We start from the raw sequence: 22,713 nt of genomic DNA on the forward strand, positions 1-22,713 counted from the left end.
CAAACTTAGAAACAAAATTTTGAACACTCATGAAACTTAACTTTAAAAAAAAAAAGACATTTTAATGGCAGTTCTGTTCTAGCACCTGCCACTTTCATCCAAGCCCACAGAGAAAGCAGCAGTGGTAATTAAATTTACATCCTTAGATGTCCTTAAGTGTCAAAACAAATTTCTCAAAACTGCAGGTAACGGTCGGTCGCTGAACAATTCAAGAAAGCGCCCATCTGATTACAGGTTTGTCTGGAGTACAAAGTGAGCACCCTGATGCTTCTCAGCAGGGCTCCCACCTACCACTATGGGGGTCACCTGGTAACCCAGTATTTATCATTACAAACTGTGTTTTGCTTTCCTTTTAATTACCACAGACAATTTCTCAGGGACCACTGCATGGAGCCCTGATGGCCTCTGCCTCACTGCTGGAAATGCTGGAAAGCCTTGACAGGCAGGGCCTTCGCCATCTCTTTAAAAGAACAAATTGCACTGATCCCACACAGCCTTAAACCATCACCTGAAAGGAGGGGAGAGGAAACAAGCAGCTCCCCGCATAATGAAAGAAAACATCCTCCTCAAACTGTGCATTCGGGTTCAGAAGAGAAAGAGGTCCCTAAAAGCACACGTGTAAGCATAGGTCCTGGATGGAAAGAGGACTTGTGGCAATTACTTACAGCCTCATCTACAGGAGCTACCAATCTTGAATCAAACTGAAAGAAAAGGCACGGGAGAATTTATTGTGTGCTGGTGAGGGTGAGACAAGACCATGCACCTTAGAACATCATTTGTTCTACAAAAAAATTTATTACACACATAAGAAACAATGCTTTGGACACATGATCCCTAGGTTTCATATTTCCATTAATAGTACTTGGTTAATTTAAGGCATTCTGATGGATTTTCTAAGGTAAACACTGTCTACTTTTTTTTTTTTGAGGTATAATTGACATAACTTTACATCAGTTTCAGGTGTACAACATGATCTGCTATTCATATATGGTGTGAAATGATCAACACAGTAAGTCTAGTTAACATCCATCACCATACCTGCTTACAATTTTTTTTCATGTGATGAGAACCTTTAAAATCTCTCCCAGCAATTTTCAAATATATGATACAGTATTAACTATAGTCACCAGGCTGTACAATAAAAAGATCTTCAGACTTAGAACTGAACAGAAAAGTGGCAGGAGACATTGCTTTGGGTTAAAATGATTTGTCCCTATATGTGAAAGAGTCTTGGGCACCCATGAAGGTGCCCTAAAGACAATGAAGGTCACGGCCACATCTCCAGGAGGATACCCAGAGCCACCATGTGGCTGGCATGAAGCTCGAGTACATGGGTTCCCTCTCCTCCCACTCACCTGTTCCCTAACTCCGAACACCTGGGAGGCCAGGTTCCTGCTCATCCAGGTGTGCAAATGTTGTGAATTACCAGCCAATATTCTAATGCTGCAGTCATCCACCTCCAGAAGCTGCTATATTGCTCCCAACAATACAGAAAAGGAAGACTTGCCCTTAGCACCCCAAAATTCACCTCAACTTGAAACAGAAAGTAAGAAGCAGCACTACGCAGCTGGCAGGAGATGCTGACCAAGTCAGATGCCCAGGCTCTGGTACCCTCTCTGGCCAAGGTAAACATCACCTCTCTGTGGAACAGAAAACAGACTGCAAAGCAGCCTTTGACCTTCCAGGTCCAAAACACTACTTTCTTTACCACAGCAAGAAAGATTACCCCATTTCTAGGACTTTATCTCCCATTCTGGAGGTTAGGTTAATTAGTCTTTTGTAGGCTGATCTGGAAGCTGAATCACTATTTAAAAGTATATCTATGAGACTTCATGTTCCAAACAACTACATTTCAAACAAACTTATAAAACAACTCTGATAGCTCAGGCTAACAGCTTAACTGGAGCTGCCAGCCTCTGGTAAAATGATAATAATAAATAATAAAAAAAAATCAGCAGACTGGTAAAAAGCAACTTCTGTTAGATTCTTATTTTTTAATGTATTTATTTTTCAATTACAGCTGACAAACATTATATTAGTTTCAGGTGCACATCATAGTGATCAGACACTTATATAACATATAAATTGACCACCTCAGTAAGTCTAGACCCATCTGACACCATAGTTATTAGAATTACCCATCTCACACTTTACATATTTATTATGATATTATTGACTATAGCCCCTATGCTGTATTTCATATCCCTGTGACTGTTTTTATAACTGGTAATTTGTACATCTTAATCTCTTTTACCTTCTCTACCCAGCCCCCAACCATCTGGCAATCATCAAAATGTTCTCTGTAAGACTAACGTGGATTGAACTTTGCAAACAAACTTTAATCCACTTCCAGGTCTGAGCAGCTAGGATCCAGAACAGTGTATAGAAGGGCCCTGCTGCCCAGGGCAGTAGAGACCATACAGATCTTTTAAATATAAGAATGATTTTTAACACATCAGAAGCTGTTTGGTCTAGCACACGGGAATGACAGACTTGTTCTGTGACATGTGGCCCATGGTGAGTAATTCCAGGCAGCAAGAAAATCACAAACCCAAATGTTTCTGTTTAGAGCCTATTGTGAGAAAGCAGATTTTCCCAGAGAGCTGAGGATTTGCAGGTGGTTCTAAAGGAGAAAGACCCAGTCTGCATTCAGAGTCCTCCAGGAGCTAGCACCAAACAACAGCCTTTTTTATTTCCTAGAATAGTAATTTCTGGTGCATACAACAGTATGATACAACATCCAAAGAAATGCAAAACTGGTCTTGTTATCCAACGTTAAATTCCCTGGGAGGGACCAGCAGGTACCCTCAACATTTATTCTGATGACTGACAGAAACATACCAAATAATTTTAAAAGATGAATAAAAATTGAACATATAAGTAAACTATATTTCTTCTGCATGTTTAAGTCAGCATCAGCTGAAAGGAAGACTCCATGAGTAAGTGTCCTTGTGAGAATTCCTTTCAAAAATATGTTTCTATTCACAAATCAGAAAATACAACTATCAAATTTGTCAAAAGAAAAATGTGATTGAACAGTTCTATAAAAAACTATATGCCCATGATGGTTTTAAAATTTTAAATTAATGTTTCTGTAATAAGAGAGAATCAAACTGGAACTGAAGCTGAAAGACCTCTTATTCCATCACCCGTAAGATGGTGAAAGCTAATAATCTGCCTAGCAAGGAGCCAAGGCAAAGTTTAGACCTCCCAACTCCCACACCAACACTCCTGGTAAAACTGCCAGAAATCCTGCAACCCCCTTCCACTGACGGTTTCATCCTGAGCACTGTGTTATTGTTAGTATTTTAAGGTTAGCTGTCAATATATATCATCAGAAACAGAAATTAATTCCTTTAAACATATAGCCAGAAATGGCTTACTGCTTACAAGCATGACTGTAATGAATAACCAAAAGTTATCTAAACAAAGGTTTGCCAAAGTCAACTGGAAAATAAGCATTGATTTATAGTCAAAGCCTTTCATTTGCACATACCCACTCAACCCATTAAACTGACAACCTAAAACCAGGATCAGAGCCCTGTTAAATCTTAGCCCAGACCTTAACAAAAGTTCTACAGACAGTTAATCTAAACTCTTTTTTTTTTCCCACAGGGACAGAGAGAGAGAGTCAGAGAGAGGGACAGACAGGGACAGACAGACAATAACAAAGAGAGATGAGAAGCATCAATCATCAGTTTTTTGTTGCGAGACCTTACTTGTTCATTGATTGCTTTCTCATATGTGCCTTGACCGTGGGCCTTCAGCAGACCGAGTAACCCCTTGCTCGAGCCAGCGACCTTGGGTCCAAGCTGGTGAGCTTTTTCTCAAACCAGATGAGCCTGCACTCAAGCTGGCGACCTCGGGGTCTCGAACCTGGGTCCTCCGCACCCCAGTCCAACACTCTATCCACTGCACCACCGCCTGATCAGGCTTAATCTAAACTCTTAAATGCCAAATGCACAGGGACCTATCTGCTAAGTACTGTTTCAGTCATTCAATGATCATTCATTCAACCATCATTCACTGTATGCCACATCTGTGCGAGGCTGTGGGAGACAGAGAACCAAGAGACTGGGACTTGGGGAATGCGCTCTGCTCCTCCATGGTCTCCACAGACCCGCCTCTCTCCTAGTCTCTCCCCACAATTCTCCTCCTCATTTGTATAATGAGGGTGAGAAGATGACTCAGCTACAGCATGGTAATTAAATGAGCAAATACCTTTAAAACACTCAGAATGCTGTCCTGACACACTATATGCCTCACCTGCCTTTTGTGCAATGTGTTATTAGCCTCTATATACCATACACCCTCCCTGCCACAGAGATTTGAGTGGATATGACATTGTTCCCACTTTAAAGACCCCATAATCTATATAGTTGTGTGTGTGTGTGGGGGGGGGGTTAACTATTAACTACTACAAAAAGAAATGTGTACAAATGAGAATGAGAGAACAGTTGAAATAAGAGCAGAAAAGGCTGTGCACACTGTTAAACATCATACAAAATTAACGATACAGATCTGGCATATCCCAGAAACAAAGATAAAGTAAAGCAGCAGCAAAACCTGCCACTTTCCATTGTTAACGTTAAAAAAAAGAAATCAAGATTATCTACTTTTGTTAATAGCACACACAATTTCATACTTTCTGTCTCTTCTTATACACTTTTATGTCTTCAATAGTCTTCAAAAATGATTGATGTGCGAAGGGAGAGCCCTAAAGCACTACAAGATGTCCAATCATTAAAAAAAAAATTTTAGCCTGTTCAGCACAGAATAATAAGGCAGGAAAACCAAGCCACGACACTCCTAAGGAAAACAGGGGGTGCAACAAAGTGAGAACAAAAAGAGCTTTCAAATTAATTTTTGGCAAATCATAAAATTCAGTAACCAAAAGGCCTTTCCCCCAAATGTTTGACAAAGGCTTTACTACAATCTTCCCACTAAAGTGGTTTCTCGTGTTTCTTTTTAAATTCCGATGACCAAGCTATAGATGTGAAGAGGTGAAAAGAAACAGCAACGAATTAAAACAAGGAATATGACAGGTAACCTCAGACGCAGAAAAAGATGACTCAGAAAAAATGTTAAAGGAATTTAAAACAGTATGATTTTAGCAGGTTACAAAAGTGTCATGTTGCCACTCTGCTGGCATAACTCTTCTCCATCCATCTCATTCTAACATTTTAAAACTGTCGCCCTCAGCTTTCTCCAGGTAGAAATGTTTTAATTTCAAAAGCAGCACTCTTGAAAACAAAAGGGATATTGACATTTTTATAAAGAAAACTGAAAGAGTTCGAAGTGGTAATTTCCACTTTATCTCACCCTCCCAGTAGAGCTTGTGCGCTGCGGCGAGGACCCACCCATCTCCACGATTACAGTTATTCCTAAAAGGTCTGAGAGGCTTTTTTCCCAAACAACAATGGACTGAGGTAGCTTATTCAGGTAACCTAATGCCTGTAGCACAAAAGACCCAAGAAATTCCAAGGAAATAAGGTGGCATATTGAAGAAAGTTCACAGAAGTAAAATTTCAAGCAATAGATCACTTAAAGCAGCAGAACAGAAGGCAAAGAGATCAGCTTTCTTACTGGGCGAGTCCTTTCCCTCCGTTCTCCGTCGCACTCCTGCTCACACACACTCGCTCAGTCCTTAAGCAAAAGCCGCACGGACAACGCACCACTTCTACTTACGATTGCGATAAAAGCCACAAGAACAGGAAGGTCAGCATTGTCTTGGGTCTTCCTGGTATGTATGCTGCTCATTTGAGATGAGTCTGAAGTTCTCATCCTTTAGAACTCTTCAGTGGCCCCTTCTCTCCCAACAAGCATTCGGGCCTGCCCTTTATACCCTTTACCCTGGAGCAATTCTCCCCTCCTCTCCTTGGCTGTCTCTCAGTGAGAATGCTCAAAGCCGCCCCTTTAAAACAAGAAACCTGGGGTGATAGCTTCCGCTGAGCCACCGGTGATTTCAATCTACCACTCAGCTACCACTGAGAGTGACACCACAAACACCGAGAGTAACACAACAAGTTTTAGGAGTGTGTGTGTACAGGAGCTGGACATATTCCTATGGAACCAATTTATTCATAAAGAACCTATTTTTGAAAGTTATCATTTAGTCTTTTTACGCAAAATGGATTTCACCAAACTGCCTTCTATTGCAATACCTTAATGTAGTTTAGCTGGTTGTGTTCGCCGAGAAGCAATTTTCAATTTGTAATTTCAGTGAATATACTCAATGACAGTATACAGTGATGTAAGATTTTAACCACCAATTCTAATCCAATTTTACTTTATTTCCTTACCGCTGATGAGGCACTGGGCCCTTCCTGCACTACTGAAGGTGTGGGCATCCCCGCATGGAGAAGTGCCTGAAAAGACAAACGTGAACACCAGAAGCCAAAACAAAACAAAACAAAAAAAAACAGTGGTTTTTTTTAAGCAAATATAGAAAGGCACAAAATTATCAGCCAGGACTGAACTACATACCTAACTTCTCAGCTTATGAAAAAAGCAGCTGACCAAGTTCTAAAAAGCAGAGACCAAAACACCTGTGAGCTTGCCAGCCACTAAAAACATTGCAAAATTACACAATTAAGTATATTAAAATTAAAATTTCATTTTCTGCATTATGGCCTATTAAATTTGTTACAAAAGCCAATATGGCAGTATTGCCAGCCTCCTCCCCACCTTCCCCCCTCCTCCTTACCCCCACAGCAGCACAAAGCACTTGGGCCGAAAGGTTCACTGGAAATAAGCACCATAATCAAAATTATATCGACTGTGTCCAAGAGGGGAATTGATGGGCTGGCAAAGGAGTACAGGCCTAGGGTATAGATTTATAAGCTGTCTCACAGACCCATGTGTCTGGTTATGAATTCAAATCATTAAATAAGCAGTGAAGCTTTTCCTTAAGAGAAGTTGACAGAGCCACCAGAAACTTCACACCAGTGACTTCGGCATGTGCACCGCTGACCGCGGTCCTGAACCAACAGTTCACATGGAGGGAAGGGTTTTCTCTCCCACCCTGGAAGCACAGGTGACCACTGTCCAGCCCTTCCCAGGAATTCTGAACCGGATGAGAGAATGCTAAGAGAGAAGAGCGAAAAAGAGGGAAAAACAAGAGCACAAAAGCTGCTGGAGAAAGATATTTGTGCTACGTTGTATTTTGTGTTCCGCTTTACCCCACGATAACACTGCCAGATAAGAAACCAGACAAAATAGCAGAGACATAAAAGAGGACAAGAATATTTGAACTAAACAATGCAAAGCTGTGTAAATGTCAACCCGAACAGGTGCGTGAGGCGGAGCACCAGGCTGGAAAAAGGGAAACGCAGTGCAGGCACGGTGCCAGCGTCTGTGTTGTATCAAAAGTGCTCCTGGGTGATCTGCATTTTTGCCTCAAAACGTGAATTGTTTACACTGTCCCAAAGGGACAAAACAGGAGTTTTGTGGAGCAATTTACAAACATGAGCTCTTACAATTTTATGATCTATTGTATTTCTAATAGATTTCCCCTCTGCAAAGTGAGGGTGGCCCCTGGACCACCTACCTCACCCTGAACTACCACCACCAACCCACAACCCACTGCAATGTTTATATGGCTTAAAGTTGGCTTCCGGAAAAATCACTGAATTTCCTTGTTACACCCCTCTCAGTCCCCAAATCATTACCCAGGAGGCATAAGTGAAGCACATGGTCATCTCACCAACCTCACCACATGGCTAATGTGCTGCCCTCTGACTAATTCCCAGGGCGTAGCTAGTATAATTTACATGTTCATAGAGTCTTTCAGGATATCACTTAATAAATGATCACTAAGAGCAGGTGCCATGAGCAAAAGAGAGATAATGTCTTACTAGAAAGCTTAATGAACCATACACCATAAAACTTTGCTGTTAGTACAACATAAGAATGCTCTGTCCATGAGACTAAAAGTAATAACTATGTTACATGTCTACCTACTCACAAAGAAAAGGGCCTGCCATGACTGCCCACAAAACAAGCTGGTGGCATAATGCATCAGGGAAAGGACCTCTCGGCTCTGCTAGTCCTGGCTACGGCACTGATGGTCTGCATCAGCCAGCATTTCCACCTCAGTAATAATAGCAAGTTCCATTAATTCTCATAACAACCCCCCTATAATACATATCGGCATGCCCATTTTACAACTGTGGGAACAGTCTCAATTATTAATAACCTTTCCAATTCCCAGGACCTATACGTGGCTGCACCAAGGTCATTAGCACGTACCCTTCAGCACTACAGACCCTGATCCCAGAGCAGGGAAATGCTGGCTGCTAGTTCTGAAGGGATGAAGGAGGGGGGGAGCACAAGCCTCTTCCAGACATAATAAAAATGGCATGGGGTGTCTTCCATCTAAAAAGTATAATCATCTCTTCTAAGACATACATGTGCATGTGTACACACACCCCACTCGCTTCTCTCTAATGCCAGGTCACCTAGTGATGGACCCTTCTCATTGTGAGAAATCTTCTAGCAGGATCTTCCCACTATTTGTCCTCTGTCCCCTGATGGGGACAAACTAAAACACATCTGGGCTCACAGACAGTATCTGCTAAGTCTGAGAGGACAGAGAGCCTTTGTCGCTGGCTCCAAAACACTGGCAAATATAAGTATTTGACACTTCCTAGAATACCTCAGGCCAGAGGTGGTAAGGGCAAAACCCTTAGTTCTTTGATGCTGACCCTTCCTTCTCTAGAAAAATCCAAGCCAACAAGCTAGTCTCTGGTAATGTGTGCTAGCTCACAAACACCACACTTCTTGCAACCAGAAAATCTCACACAATCTCAGAGCAATATCCCCTTGTAGTCACCTCAGATCAATGTTTCCCTGCAATTTACTATGAAAATGAAGAGTTGCAAGGTCTCTTCTCAAGTTCACTCATGTTAATAAACTTTTTCCTTCAAGAAAATACAAAGGCTTAAGGCAATACCACAATGAAAAAGTAGAATTAATATTCATACTAGGATATTCTTTTGAATAGACCTAAAATCTTTTCCTATTATATTTCATGTGCATTTACCTGGAGTGCTTGAACTACCAGGAAAGAGCCCCGTCCCCTCTGCACACTGTCTAGCCTGACACTGTCTTCTCAGTATCTGTTCCAACCCTGGAACCTTTAAACAGGCTGCACCAGCAGTTCCCAGCAGGCAGGCTTCATGCCGCCTGGCCTTCTCGAAATACCAATCCGATCATGGCACTGCCTTGCTCCCAATCCTTCAGTGGCTGCCCATGCCCTTAGAATAAAGTCCAAAAAGGCTTCTTATGACTCAGTTGCTGTTCCTCTTCCAAGTATCAACTGATGCCATGCTGTCTTCTCCTCTATGCCAAACAGATTCCTCCAGACCCACATCCTCTCTCTCTCCTATTCTCTCAACTAACACCTGCTGGTCCTTTAGGTCTCAGCTCAAACATCAACTTCCCCAATGAGGTGGTTTCTCCCACACTAAATGAGCCTGCTCCCCAGATACCATTTAGGACCCTTGAAACCAGTTAATTAATAACCATGTGCTTAGTGACTATCACTTCCACTATTCTGGAAGCTTCATGAGGTCAAAACCACCTGTCTTGCCTACTTTCGTGTCCTCAATACCCAGGACTCAATACAGATGGGCTGACCGGCTGAGTTTCCTAACTCGCGGTTCTTACTGAAGTAGTGAGTCAAAAGCAGACTGAATAACATACATATATGCTAAGAATTACACAAGACATATTTTTAAAAGTATGTAGTTGCTGTGCTTAAAACAAATTCAGTGAAAAGCTTTACTGAATTCATGGTTGCTTTTTGCTATTTATTATATCTCTTAACCAATGAACACTAGAAACTCACTTATTACATCATTATCATGTGAGGAACCACACACACATCCAAAATGATACTAAAAGTAGTTCTCAAACTCTTTTTAATGAATAGTTACAAGACATCCCATAATTGTGCCTACTGTTAATAAGGGAAACTGTGCCCTGACTTACTCCAATAAAGGAAATACTTTAGTGTAGCAGAGATAAAAGAGATGCTTTATATTGACTTGAAAATCCTTTTAACTACTAAGCCGTTTTTCCTACTATTTTAAGAATCCCTGGAAGTTTCAAGTTCGAATACACAGTGAAAAGCAAGGTTAAAACACAAGTCTCTTCATAGACGTTCTGAGTGGATCCCTAGGGATTTGACTGTGTTCAGAAGTTATCTGGAAAAACTGTTCATAATATTTTTACTCTGATCATTGAGGGTTTTTGATAGGAGATCCAGAAGTTTAACCAAAAATCACAATTGAAAAAACAAATAAATACACATAGTCACCAATCAAATGTACAACTATTTTCAAAGACATTTTTTCTTCATTCATTCAACATATATTTATTGAGGCCCCACTAATATATTAGAGGCACTGTGCTAGGCATACGAAGACAAACTCACTGCCCTTAGAAGTTCACTGATAAACATCAAATGGCACCAACGACTTTATTAGAATCATCACAAGATTCTTTGGAAAGGGATAGGGCAGAGTACCTAAAAGCAAAGCTCAGAAGTGTTGTCAGAGGACCAGTAGTCCAATCTAGATTGTTATAACTGTCAGGAATGCAGCCCGCTGTCCCTCAACACCCACAGACCCTAAATCCATAGGCTTCGGGAACAGTGGTAAAGTCAGATAGAGTTTATTTAAACAGAAAGTCATGCACCATCTCTAACTCTCATGTGTTTGACAATTAAGTACGTAAAAATTACAATCTCTTGCCATGGTATAAACTAAGTACAGGCACACCTCCTTTTAATTGGCTTCACTTACTGTACTTCACAGATATTGCTTTTTTTTTACAAATTGAAGTTAAGGCCCTCCACCAGCAAAAGGATTATTACCACTGGCTTTATTTCAATTGCTTTATTGTGGTGGTCTGGAACTAACCACATAAAATCTCTGAGGTTTTCGTATACTGTTTTTAAGCACCAAAAGTTTAAAGAAGTGACTGAAATTCACAAGATTTTATAAATTTACACATATTCTGACAGTAAATATGAAATAGGTCAAACACTGCTGACATTACTACATATATTGAAAACAGCTTTTAACAAGGTTGTCAAAAAAAATTGGCACTGTATTGATACCCTAGAAACATGAACTTGGCCGCTTTATAAAAATGCATGCAATAAGTTACTATAAAAATAACTTTGGAAAAACAATGATTCTCCCAAGCTAGACATAACAATTTTAAAATCTAAATGAACCTCTTTCCACTTTATGGGTTATACTTAAGCCTTTTAGTGCATTATACTCAGTGCCTTGCTATACAACAGTACATTAGCAGAGCCTTGTTATAATACAACCTGATACAAATAAAAACTATTTCCTACCTTATGCTAATAAGATGGAAATAAACTGAATAGACAGCCTCAGGTTCTCTACTTAACTATGCATAAATAAAATAAGCCAGTCCAAGCTTATAGTTTCACTTCACAAATATTTTTTATCACAAATAAACTTGAAATAGCAATATTTATTTAGCACTCAATGCTCTATGTTAGATATTGTACTAGGATTAAATTAGATAGTGTGTATAAAACTTCTAACAATTATTCCCATTTAAGAGGTGAAAAAAACTGGGGCTTATCTTAGCTGAATGGTCCACAAGTTAGGTGGCATCTAGTTAAGGTGGCAGAGGTGGGAATCAAACTCGGGTCTTTCCACTAATTTAAGTGTTTGTGCTCTGGTGTCCTTGACTGAAAAAACCCTCTGGAATAGTATCTATACTTCTGTGTGTTTTCTAAGCAGAGAACAAAGAGATTTCATTAGATTTTCAAAAGACCCACAAAATGTTCCCCTCCCCCGCCCAAAAGGTTAAGAACCAGTGCATCATACATCACCAGTGCACAAACCAGAAAACGTGCACTGGGCTTCAATCTCTTTCACCAGGACTGTCACTTCTCTACTCCTGAGGGAGGGGAAAACCTCACAGTTTTTTCACTTTAAAATTCTAGAAGCAAATCAAGATTTCCGCTCCTGAACAATTTTCCAGCATCCCCTGATAGAGGTTAAGTTACACAATAAATTGCGCCTGTGTATCAGTTTACATCCAATTGTGAGATTTCACAAATACTGACCAATGTCATTTAATTATTCCACTTTCCAAAATGTGTTTCAATCATCCAATCCTCACTGCATTGCCTGTGAAATAAGCTATCATTATATTCACTTCCGAGAAAGTAAAACACTGTCACCCTGAGGCCAGGCAATAAATCAGCTACAGAGTCCAGATCAAAAGTGAGAATTCCCGACTTCCCCTGCCTAGGGTCTGCAAGACCATGTCAAGTACCAAGGAAAACCCTCCTAGCTACACAGAAAACACGCAGCAACTAAGTCTACCTTCTTCTCTACAAATGACAACAGTAAATTAGAATCTAGCAGTAAATCAGTAAGTAACACATACCCCCAGCTGCCCAGTGACAAGTGTGCTCATCTCTGCATATTGAGGCAGGTATCATGGGGTGAACAAATGTGAAAAACGTAAAAATGCATGCCTGGCATCTTCAAAAAGAGATGCAACCACTGAGGAACCCTGGTTCAGTGCAGTTTGGTCAAGTAACTCTGTGGTGGGCGTGGCACTTGGCTTAACTCCTGGCATAAGGTCCCTAGAATCAATAAGAACTTTGGATCCAAACTAAATTCCTGATCAGAAAATGGGGAAGTGTGTATGTGATTTTTACCTTGAAGTTCATTGGTCAGATTATTGAACCGAACTTCAAGGGAACGAAACAACTCACTCAAGGTCTCACAACTCAGAAGCAAAGAGTTCTAGAAAGTAGGTCTCCAGACACCTGTCCAAGATCCTTGCACTTCTCCTGAGGAATTAGGGAATGGGTTATGGTTATTGCCAGAGACTGAGCCACCCACCAGCTAAGGTTTGCTCCATCTCTGCCAGGCCAGGACTTAACTCTTCACCTTTTGCTAGATCTAGTTTATGCCTCCAGGCTGGAGTCCCAAGGGCTACTGTCAGGACAATGGCTTCACCTTGCATCTTCCGAGAAAAAAAAAAAAGACTACAGTTAATCCCATTGGAGAGAAGGAAAATACAACTCTGGCACTGAGGAATTAACTTCACAAGGCTGTGTTAGGATGATGTTTTATTTATGGCCCTGCCTAATCAAGATGACTTCCCCACTCTAAGCATCCAAAGCAAACAATCTTAAAGGCATGAAGAACCCTTGTGCTTCCTGAACTGTCCTCCAAAGGCAGGGAGGGAAAGCCAGAGAAAGCAGGCAGAGGACACCAAAGTCTCGTACTCAATGTCTCAGGATGCGACACACAAGTTTTGGACGAACTAGGATGGGCACGGTTCCCAGAACAAGGTGGACCCTATTCAGTTTGGAGATCGGCGCGCGCCTGGGCACCCTGGAATAGGTCCGAATGGGAGCTGCAAGACGCGCAGGTCTGCGCCGCGGCCCGAGAGCTGGGAGTCCTCCTCTGCCAAAGTACCGCTGCGGGGACCAGCCAAAACCGCCCGCGGTCCCGGGGGACCGGAGCCACTGAAACCCCGCGGTGCAACTCCGTGGGGACAGCTCCACTTCCTCCCGCCCTACCCCCACCACCACACCACCTCTCCACCTAACACCCATCCGGTCACCACTCCCCCTCGACAACCCAAGTGGGAAGACACTCCCACTTCGGAAAATAAGATTTCAGTTGTGGGGACAAGCCCGGCGTCCAGATCACATACATTTACAGACCCACAGAAGCGGACAGTAAAGAGTTGGCTGCTTTGACGTTTCAAAAGCTCGTTATCAGGCAGCACAGGTAGATACACACACGGAGGTGACAGCCACTGCGACTAACTCACAGGGAGGTTCCTAGCTGTCGTTACCCGGGCTCGGGACAGAGTACCTGGGGTCCCTCCCCCTTCCAAGCCCCCGTGAGCCCTGCTCACCACCCTCGTGCGGGGTGGGAAACAGGTTTGCCCCGCAGCCGGGACCCGGAGGGGCCGAGGTGGGGGAAGGCGGCGCCCACCTCCTCGTCCTGCTCCTCCTGGGACGCGCTGCTGCCCCGGGGCGCAGATGGCGCGGCTCCTCCGGGGGACGGCGGCGGCACAGAGACTCCAAGCTCCAGCACCACGCGTGTGGGAGCCCACGCGGCGGGCGGCCGGGTGCCCAGCGCGCCGCCCGGCGGCAAAGGCGGCGGCGGCTGCTGGCTGGAGAAGCCGCCAGGCTCCCCTTCCTCCGACAGAGTTTCGGAGCCCGAAGAGGACTCGGCTGAAGAAGCGCCCGGCGAGGACGCGGCAGTCGCCGCAGGGGCGGGAGTCCGAGCACCGTGGCCGCTGCAGCCGCGGGGCACCGGCTCCGGCGCTTCCGAAACTTTCTCCCCCATTTCCCTCTCGGGCCCAAAGTGCAACCCGATGGGCGGCCGGGGCGGGGCGCGCGCTCAGCGCCTCCGGGAAAAGCCGCGGGCTTCTGGGCTCCGGCTCGCGGTTGCTGTCGCTCCCGGGCTACGGGGAGCCCCGCCGGCGACTACATGGCCGCGGCACCGTCTCTGAAGCCCGCCACCAAGTTAGCAGCCGCCCGGGCCCGCAGGCCGATGGGGGCTCCAGCGCGCGGGGACATGTCAGCTCCGGTCCACGCTCTGCGCTCCACAGTCTGCCCGCGCTGCGCCCGAGCCGCCGGGACTGCGGCTTCTCCGGCAAAACCTGCCTACGGGACCGAGCGGGGGCCGGCGGAGGAGACGGGCAGCCCGGGGAGCCAATGGCAGGAGGCGCGGCTGTGGGCGGAGGCTGCGGCGCCCTGGGCCGCACGGGCGTCAGGTAGGGAGGCGGGGCCGAGGTGCCGGCTGCAGGGTACCGCCCGAGCACTGGGTCTCTGGGTCTCGCTGGAGCGCTGGGGCCGGAGAACCTGGCCGTAGCACGGGCCTCCAGGAGGGTGGAATTGGAACCCAGAATCCGAACCAAAGGCTGGGACTCTGACCTTAGCGGGGGAGCGGCTGGCAGTCCTTGGAACGCCACGCGGACTGGTGGAGGAGGCGGTGAGACCTTGAAGAAGAGCCAGACTTTGTTTAGAAAAGTGGAATTGAGGAAACTGACCAGAAGCAGAAATATCAGGGCTTTGATGCAAAAAGGGAACATACACACGGTCACGCGCACACACGCACCCACCAGCGTGTGGGAGGTGTGAGTGGATCCAACCCAGTATTTTCCTCTTAAGCTACTTGGGCCTCAGTTTCCTCAACTGAAAATGGAGACATTAGTACTTGCCTTGTCTGGCCATGGGCAGAATTAAAGCAAATAATGTAAGTAAGTCTTTAGCAGACTGCTTGGCTTAGACACATGGAGAGTTTTCAAAAAGATGGTTTTCTGTTTTTATTTCTTTTAATAAACTCAAAAGTTAAGTTGAAGACTTGTACCTTTTGAAAGGGAAGAAAATAACCCAATTATGCTCCTACATTTAATTAGGACAAAGAATACACCCAACACTGTGCCAATGCTAGACAAAGCTGAATGAGAAAGGGCTCTGTGGCTCCCATCACCCCCCCCCCCTCCACATCAGCTAAACAGATGATGGAAAAAGTTCACATTTTCAGTTTACTTTCTCCTAGTCCTGGATTGTAAATCAGCAAGACACTGGACCAGCTGCTTCATTTTCTTTACCTCTCTGATCTCTTCAGCACCCTCTGCCCTCTGAGAGCCATTATCTCAATCCAGACATATTTTATGCATATTGAATTATGTTTTCTCATTTTATAATACATTTGAAATCACATCCTATATACTGTTCTACAACTTTGTTGCTTTTTTGCATTGTATTTTTTAAGCTATACCATAACGTACAGTTCTATGTATTTACTAAAGATTATTTAGTAAATCACTTTTATCAAAGGCACTAACAGATTCACTTTAAGGCCCTTCCTGGGGCTGGAGGCAGCAGACTTTAGGATGATGGGGTGACTTGAATTACTCAGAGGCTAGCACTCAGGGCAGCAGTGGGAAATAAATTATTCCTCACTTGCTTTCAGCTCCACGTCTATTCTGAGCTCTGGCAGTGTGACCTGGGATATAGATTCAGACAGACTGAGACATTGATTGAGATGTATGCCAGGCGCTTGCAGGGGATACAAAGATGAATAAGGCAGGTTCCCTGCCCTTGAGGAGCTTATGGTCAAGCAAGAGATTGATGCTGTATAATATAGCTCCATTATTAATTTTTAAAAGTTGAGGTAGTGCTACAGGAACAGTGTGCCACGGAGAAGAGGAGAGAGTGACAGAAAAACAGTCACCCGGTCCTCAAGCTTAGGAGTCCTCAAGAATCTTAGATTTCTCTTTGTCAGAACAGTTTTCCCAAAGGTCCTTAAGAACTGAAGGACATGCGTTGAAAGCCCCTTCAGCTAATGAGCGCTTTTATGCTATCACGGTATTTAAAAGTGATACATCATACAAAATGCTTCATCATATCGGACAGCAAGCTTTGTCCTGATCAGTTTTTTCCCTCAGGAGGAAGGGGAAGAAAATATGATGTGATCCCATTGCCTAAAGCAGCCATACTGCAAAATGGACTCGGGCTGTCAGGCTTGCATTGTGACACTTCAGAATGATCTGCAGGGCTGTGAAGACCTGCTGAGGCAAAAGTACAATTGTGAGAGCATGGCTGAAGAGAGAGCACAGTGGGGCAGTCTGAGTCCATCCCTGGGCTGCACAATTGCTTTTCTAGTTAGGAGTATTGGTCTTTATCTGAGCCCCTATGTGGTTGATTCACCACAGCAGACATGAAATGATGACTAAAGCAAGCCAGTCACAGGAGAGGGGAGGAGAGGCTGCTTTTTAGTACATCTGGAAATAAGAGGCAATGACATGATCTGAATTACTAACAGGAAGAATGATAACAACTATTATTGTTTGAGCCCTAAGCATCGTCTGTGGATGGCCTCATTTAATCCTGGCAACAACCTTATAAGAGAGAGTGTATTAGCCCCACTTTATAGATTAAAAAACTGAGGATCAGCAAGGTCAAATAACTTGCCAAATGTCACACAGCAAGTGAGTGATAGGACTATAGTTTGAACACAGCAGTCTCATTCTTTTTTTTTTTTTTTTTTTTTTTTTTTTTACAGAGTCAGAGAGAGGAACAGATAGGGACAGAAAGGGAGAATGATGAGGAGCATCAATTCTTCATTGTGGCATCTTAGTTGTTCATTGATTGCTTTCTCATATGTGCCTTGACCGGGCGGCTACAGCAGAGCGAGTGGCCCTTGCTCAAGCCAGCGACCTTGGGCTCAAGCCAGCGACCATGGAGTCACATCTATGATCCCACACTCAAGCCAGCGACCCCACGCTCAAGCTGGTGAGCCTGCGCTCAAGCCCGTGACCTCGAGGTTTTGAACCTGGGTCCTCCACATCCCATTCTGATCCTCTATCCACTGTGCCACTGCCTGGTGAGGCCCAATAGTCTTATTCTGAGGAACTCTTTCTAAAACATCCCACTATAATGTCATTCAGAACAGACTACCTTTTGAGTACATATGCATACTAGATTATAAATATCCACAGGGCAGGAACTTTATTATCTTGATTTAGTATGTGAAAGGATATAAAAGGATGCATGTGGAACAGAATTTCCCCCCCACAAGCAATTTATAAGGCACTTACTATTGTGCCAGGCAAGATTTTAAGCACTATACAAATGTTAATTTTCTTAATCCTCATGTCAACTCTATGAGGTAGCAACTATTATTATCTCATATTACATATGTGAAATGTGAAAACTATGGCACAGAGAAGTAAAGTAATTTTCCCAAAGTCATACAGCTGGTAATTGATGGAGCCAAAATTCAGACTTGAACAGTTAGGCCCTGGCATTCATGCTCTTAACCTCTACAGATCAAAGTCAAGTACTAGATTAGTATTTCTTGACCTTTTTACTTTTAAAATTTTTATTATTTTTTTTTTAGTTAAGTGAGAGGTAGGGACAGACAGACTCCCACATGCGCCCTGACCCAGATCCACCCAGCAAGCCCCCTGCAAGGCAATGCTCTGCCCATCTGGGCCACTGCTCCATTGCTCAGCAACCAAGCTATTTTTAGTGCCCGAGGTAAGGCCATCAAGCCATCCTCAGTACCTGAGGCCAACTTGCTCAAACCTTTTGAGCCATAGCTGCGGGAGGGGAAGTGAGAGAGAGAGAAGAGGGAGAGGTGGAGAAGCAGATGGCTTCTGTGGAAAGAGTCGCTACTTGCTAGGTTACTATTCAGCGTCATTTTATGTTCTAATTAGTTGAGGTTAGTGGTGAAAGGAACTATTTATGATGCAGTGTAGACGGAGTCAAGGAGATTGTGCTAAGAATTGAATATGGAAAAGGAAACCACTTGACTCTGAAAGCAAACCACTAGAGTAAATAAAAATTATTAAAACTGTTTGCTTGTCTTCTATTTCCTAAACAGGCAGAGTACTGAATAAATCTTTTTGAAAAATGAAGAGTGGTAATAAAAGAACATTTCATGCTGAAAGCATAACAACAACAAATCCCAGATGTGAATAGCCATCTTATCCATCTTGAGAAGACAAATACAAAAGATTGGAGTCTTCTGTGAGAAATAGGTCACCATTTTGGATGTTTAAACAGAATCCTCAAAGGAACATTATCCTCAGTTCTTTTTGCATACTAGTTCAGTTTCCCAGCTGTTTCCAGGACATGCATACTTCTGTCCAGCTGCTAAGCTGCCTTGGTCTTCCCAAGGTAGCTGTTCTCCAGGAGGATAAGAACAAAGAGGTCCAAAGAGACCCAAACTAGTCAGTCACATGATGCAAGTCCCCTTTACAGAGGTATGCACATTTATTTGCCTTATAAAATGGGTCTTTGATGTCTAAATTAGGATCATCTTTGGTAAACCTCAAACTTTAGTATAATTTAGTATACTTATCATAGTGTTTAAAAAGTACTGATTCCCAAACCTTTAGGTAGGACCAGAGAACCACCACCCCATCTTCCCCTGCATGCATCCTGGTGTGAAACTCTGATGCAGTGTTCCACATACAGAACTTCGAGAAACGTTGATCTAAGAGATCAAGTCAGCATCCTCCTCCCCTTTGGCCCATTGTAGGCTTATTTTAATTTGCTAACATAGCTTAGTTTCCCATTCTTTCCAAACTTTAGGTCAGACAAAGACTCCAATAGCTGCAAATCACATTATGACTCTCCCTCCTCTGTCCTTTTAAATCATCATTTTAAAATTCTTCTACTTTTGTCCTGTAACCTTTTCTTTCCTAAAGCCTCAGACAAACAAAAGCTTGAGAGGCTGTGAAGGAACTGCCATGGTCTATATCAGGCTACACCCTCTGGTACAAATCAGAAACCCCAATCTAGGCTATCTCAAGGGTCACCTTTTTATCAATGTTTACTTTGTCTGGAAATTGTACCTCATTGCTCATGGGGCAGCAGGGAAACCCATCATTAACAATTATAATAAAAAAACCTACCAAAGGTGAATAATATCATCATTTCATAAACCAAGATAATATATTTAGTATTTTTAAATATATTAAACAGGAAAATATTTACTTGGAATTTTGCAAAAATGTTTGTTCTGGGTTTTAATGTTCTCATTTTGTGTATGTAAGAAAGAAAGACAATTTGATTTCAATTTTATTCCCAAACCTAATCCTTGGGAGAAAGGTCATGACATTGGAAATAGACTCAGGTGTGATGATTTGTCCTTGAACATTCTCGAGCATTTCTCAGAGACAGAGCTGACATTCTCACACATAAAATATAATATAACAAAAAAATGTTAGGTGCAGTGCTTATATGAAGGATAAGTATTGTTTCATGGAATTTCATTTGTATTTGCAGGCATGTATATGTGTTGTGAAGTGCAATGTAAAATATATTACTTATTTAGAGTTTAGGTTTAAAAAATTCAAGAGAGCCCTGGCTGGTTGGCTCAGTGGTAGAGCATTGGCCTGGTGTGTGGAAGTCCCAGGTTCAATTCCCATCAGGGCAACACAGTTGGCAACCCTAGGGGTAATTTTTAAGGTATTTGTACTTGAGGAAATAGTGTCTTCTAGTCTCTTACACCTCAAAGTGTGGTTTGCCAGTAAGCCAACCTATGAGCTTCTTGGAAATGCAAAATCTCAGTCCCCATTCCATACCTACTCTGCCAGAGCCTTAATAAAATGCCCAGGAACTTCATAGGCACATTCCAGTTAGCACAGCACTGCTCTAGTTTGGTTCTCAAACTGGGCTGTGCTTTGGAGTTACCTGTGGAACTTTAAGATATACTCATGTTCCATCCCCAGAGTTTCCGATGCCTGTTTTGGAGCCTTGGCACGAGTATCTAATACATTCCTTAGTAGGGAAGTGCTTGATTTTAGGGTGAGGGCAGGGATGAACCTGAAACAACTCATGGTGCCACAAATTAAGGAAATTCTCAATAAAAGAGCTGGGATCTTGTCAGAACATCAGTGCCCGCCTAAAGGAGCTTCCCGTGGCCAAACCTAGAACAAGCTGAGCAACAAAAGAAATCATAGAATAAAATAAATATCCACTAGTCCAAACTCATATAAATATAAATAGTGAAATAGAAAAAGTAAACAAAGGAGATGAAAGGAGCACAGATATCTCTTCCTCACAGCTAATTCCAATTAATAAATTTAGAAATAAAGAGAGAAATAGAGAATAATCATTAGGCAAACATTAAAGGAATAACTGCAGCAGACAAGACCCAAAAATTATGCTCAGATTAATGAGCAGAAGAGGAGAAAAAGGGTTTACAAAGACTCAAAGTACTCTCCCCATGAAACTTACCACTACCAAGTAAAAGACAGTAACTTTACAGCAGAGAAACTCAGCAGACATCAACCTAACAATGTCAATATCACTGGTAAGAAAGCATAATAACATTCTGAATCTCTTGCTATGATCTACAACATTATTTTTGTGGTGTTCTTGATAAAAACTCATAACCTCACTCCAATCATAAGAAAATACAACAAATCCAAATTGAGGGACATTGTACAGAATTACTGATTAGTACTCTTCAACAAAATCAAGATCATGAAAGATAAAGAAAGTGAGAGGAACTGTTTCAGAAATTTAGAAGTAGAAACCAAATAAACTAAATACAACATGGGATCCTGAATAGGATCCTGGGCAGGGATTGGTGGTGAAATTTTAATCAAGTCTTATAGTTTAGTTAATAATATTGTACAAATATTAATGCCTGTTCTTGATAATTATAATATGGTTATATAAGATGTTATCATCAGGGGAAGGGATGTTAGGAAACTCTTCATGCTATTTTGCAAACTTTCTCTAAATCTACAATTAGTTCAAAATAAAACAAAATGTTAAAAAGCAGAAGTCCCTTAGGTGAATCTAATGGTAGCAAAGATTGAAAACTACCACTTTAGCTGTCAGTGGTTGAACTTCTCTCCGTTTTCCTTGCTCAAGTAAAATAATTTTCCCTATCTTTCCCCCATCAAGTGGAATCACTGAGGATGGTTGGGTAAGAGGCAAGTCTGTAAGTAACAACATCAATGCTACTCTCAGGAAAACATCTATGGTTGGTTCCACAGGGACCATACACTTGAAACATAAACATAATGATAGACATATTTGGTATCTGGATTCCCTATATCCATTCTGCCAATCTATTTTGAAAGAAATTACCTATTTTCTTTTGAGCAGTCTTGATGACCTTCATGCAGGAGTGGGCTATCCTTGAGCTCTGAATCTTGAGAAGAGTAAAGCAAGGAGAGGCTGTCTGGACAAAGCTATTGATTAGCTCCCATTAACTAGATCCACAGCTGCTGTGATTCCGGTACTTTTCCAAGTCTTATTCTCTGCCTTTTCCTTTGATTCCCAGAGCTACCAATAAAATTTCCTTCTGATTAAATTAGCTAAAATCAGCTATTTCTTGCTACCAAGGAACTCTTAAGAAATATAAGTATGCTGACCTGAATCCGCTGGTCTCCCAGACCAGGGGGAAGAAGACATCTGGATGAATCCACAATCTTTTAGTGATCCTGAACACAAAGATGTATTCCTGACCTCAATAACAGTGCTGTTTCCATCACATTTTAGGAAGCTATTATTGTTTCAGTTAGAAGTAGAGGATCTCTCTTACTAAAGGTTAAAACATTTAAGAAAGAGAATGCCCGACAGAAAAAAAGAGACTATTTTCAGTTATGACAAAAACAGATTCTAGCACCACATTGTGTTGGAATTGTCAGCCTCTTACTAGGTTATAAGATCCTTAAGGGCAAAAGCATGGTTGTCTTATTTGTCTGGCACCTTATTTTGCTAACACTATGACAATGTCTGACAGACTAGTTCATGATACTCATTGGATTACTGCGTAACAGTATTGCCACTACATGACTTTAAACCAGCTTTACTAAAACTCTGCTTATCTAAACTTTGTTCAGTTTAGGATAGGTATAGGTTGTTTAAAAGAATCCAAAATATTTTAAGAGGAAAAAAAATCTGTTTATGTAATAAGGTGGCCTCATTTCTGAAAAGTCCCTCATTTTAATAAAATAATAATTGTATAAAAATCTTTAGCTCAAACCACCATTGCTGTCACCCTCACAGAAGTTTCTTCTCAGCTATTTGCCTTCCTGAAACATCCAAACTGGTTAAAAACTGCCTGCATGTAATGTGAATAGGGTGGGGAAGAAACAACCCACTTGAAGAGCCCTGCGACTACTTACTAGTAGGTCCACCTCTCG

General features: G+C 42.5%; 1 protein-coding gene across 4 annotated transcripts in view; it reads right to left on the reverse strand.

Moving 5' to 3' along the window:
- MAST4 (microtubule associated serine/threonine kinase family member 4) overlaps positions 1–14,649 on the reverse strand; it is a 627,450-nt gene extending 612,801 nt beyond the window's left edge. For all 4 annotated transcript variants that reach the window (XM_066241988.1, XM_066242046.1, XM_066241987.1 and 1 more), the window contains exon 1: positions 14,019–14,649. In XM_066241988.1, coding sequence (XP_066098085.1) covers positions 14,019–14,375 — 357 coding nt within the window. In that variant the 5' untranslated portion in view covers positions 14,376–14,649. The remainder of the gene's footprint in view (positions 1–14,018) is intronic.
- Positions 14,650–22,713: the final 8,064 nt, after the last annotated feature.

The sequence above is a fragment of the Saccopteryx bilineata genome, chromosome 1 (assembly GCF_036850765.1).
Source record: "Saccopteryx bilineata isolate mSacBil1 chromosome 1, mSacBil1_pri_phased_curated, whole genome shotgun sequence".
Taxonomy (NCBI): Eukaryota; Metazoa; Chordata; class Mammalia; order Chiroptera; family Emballonuridae; genus Saccopteryx; species Saccopteryx bilineata.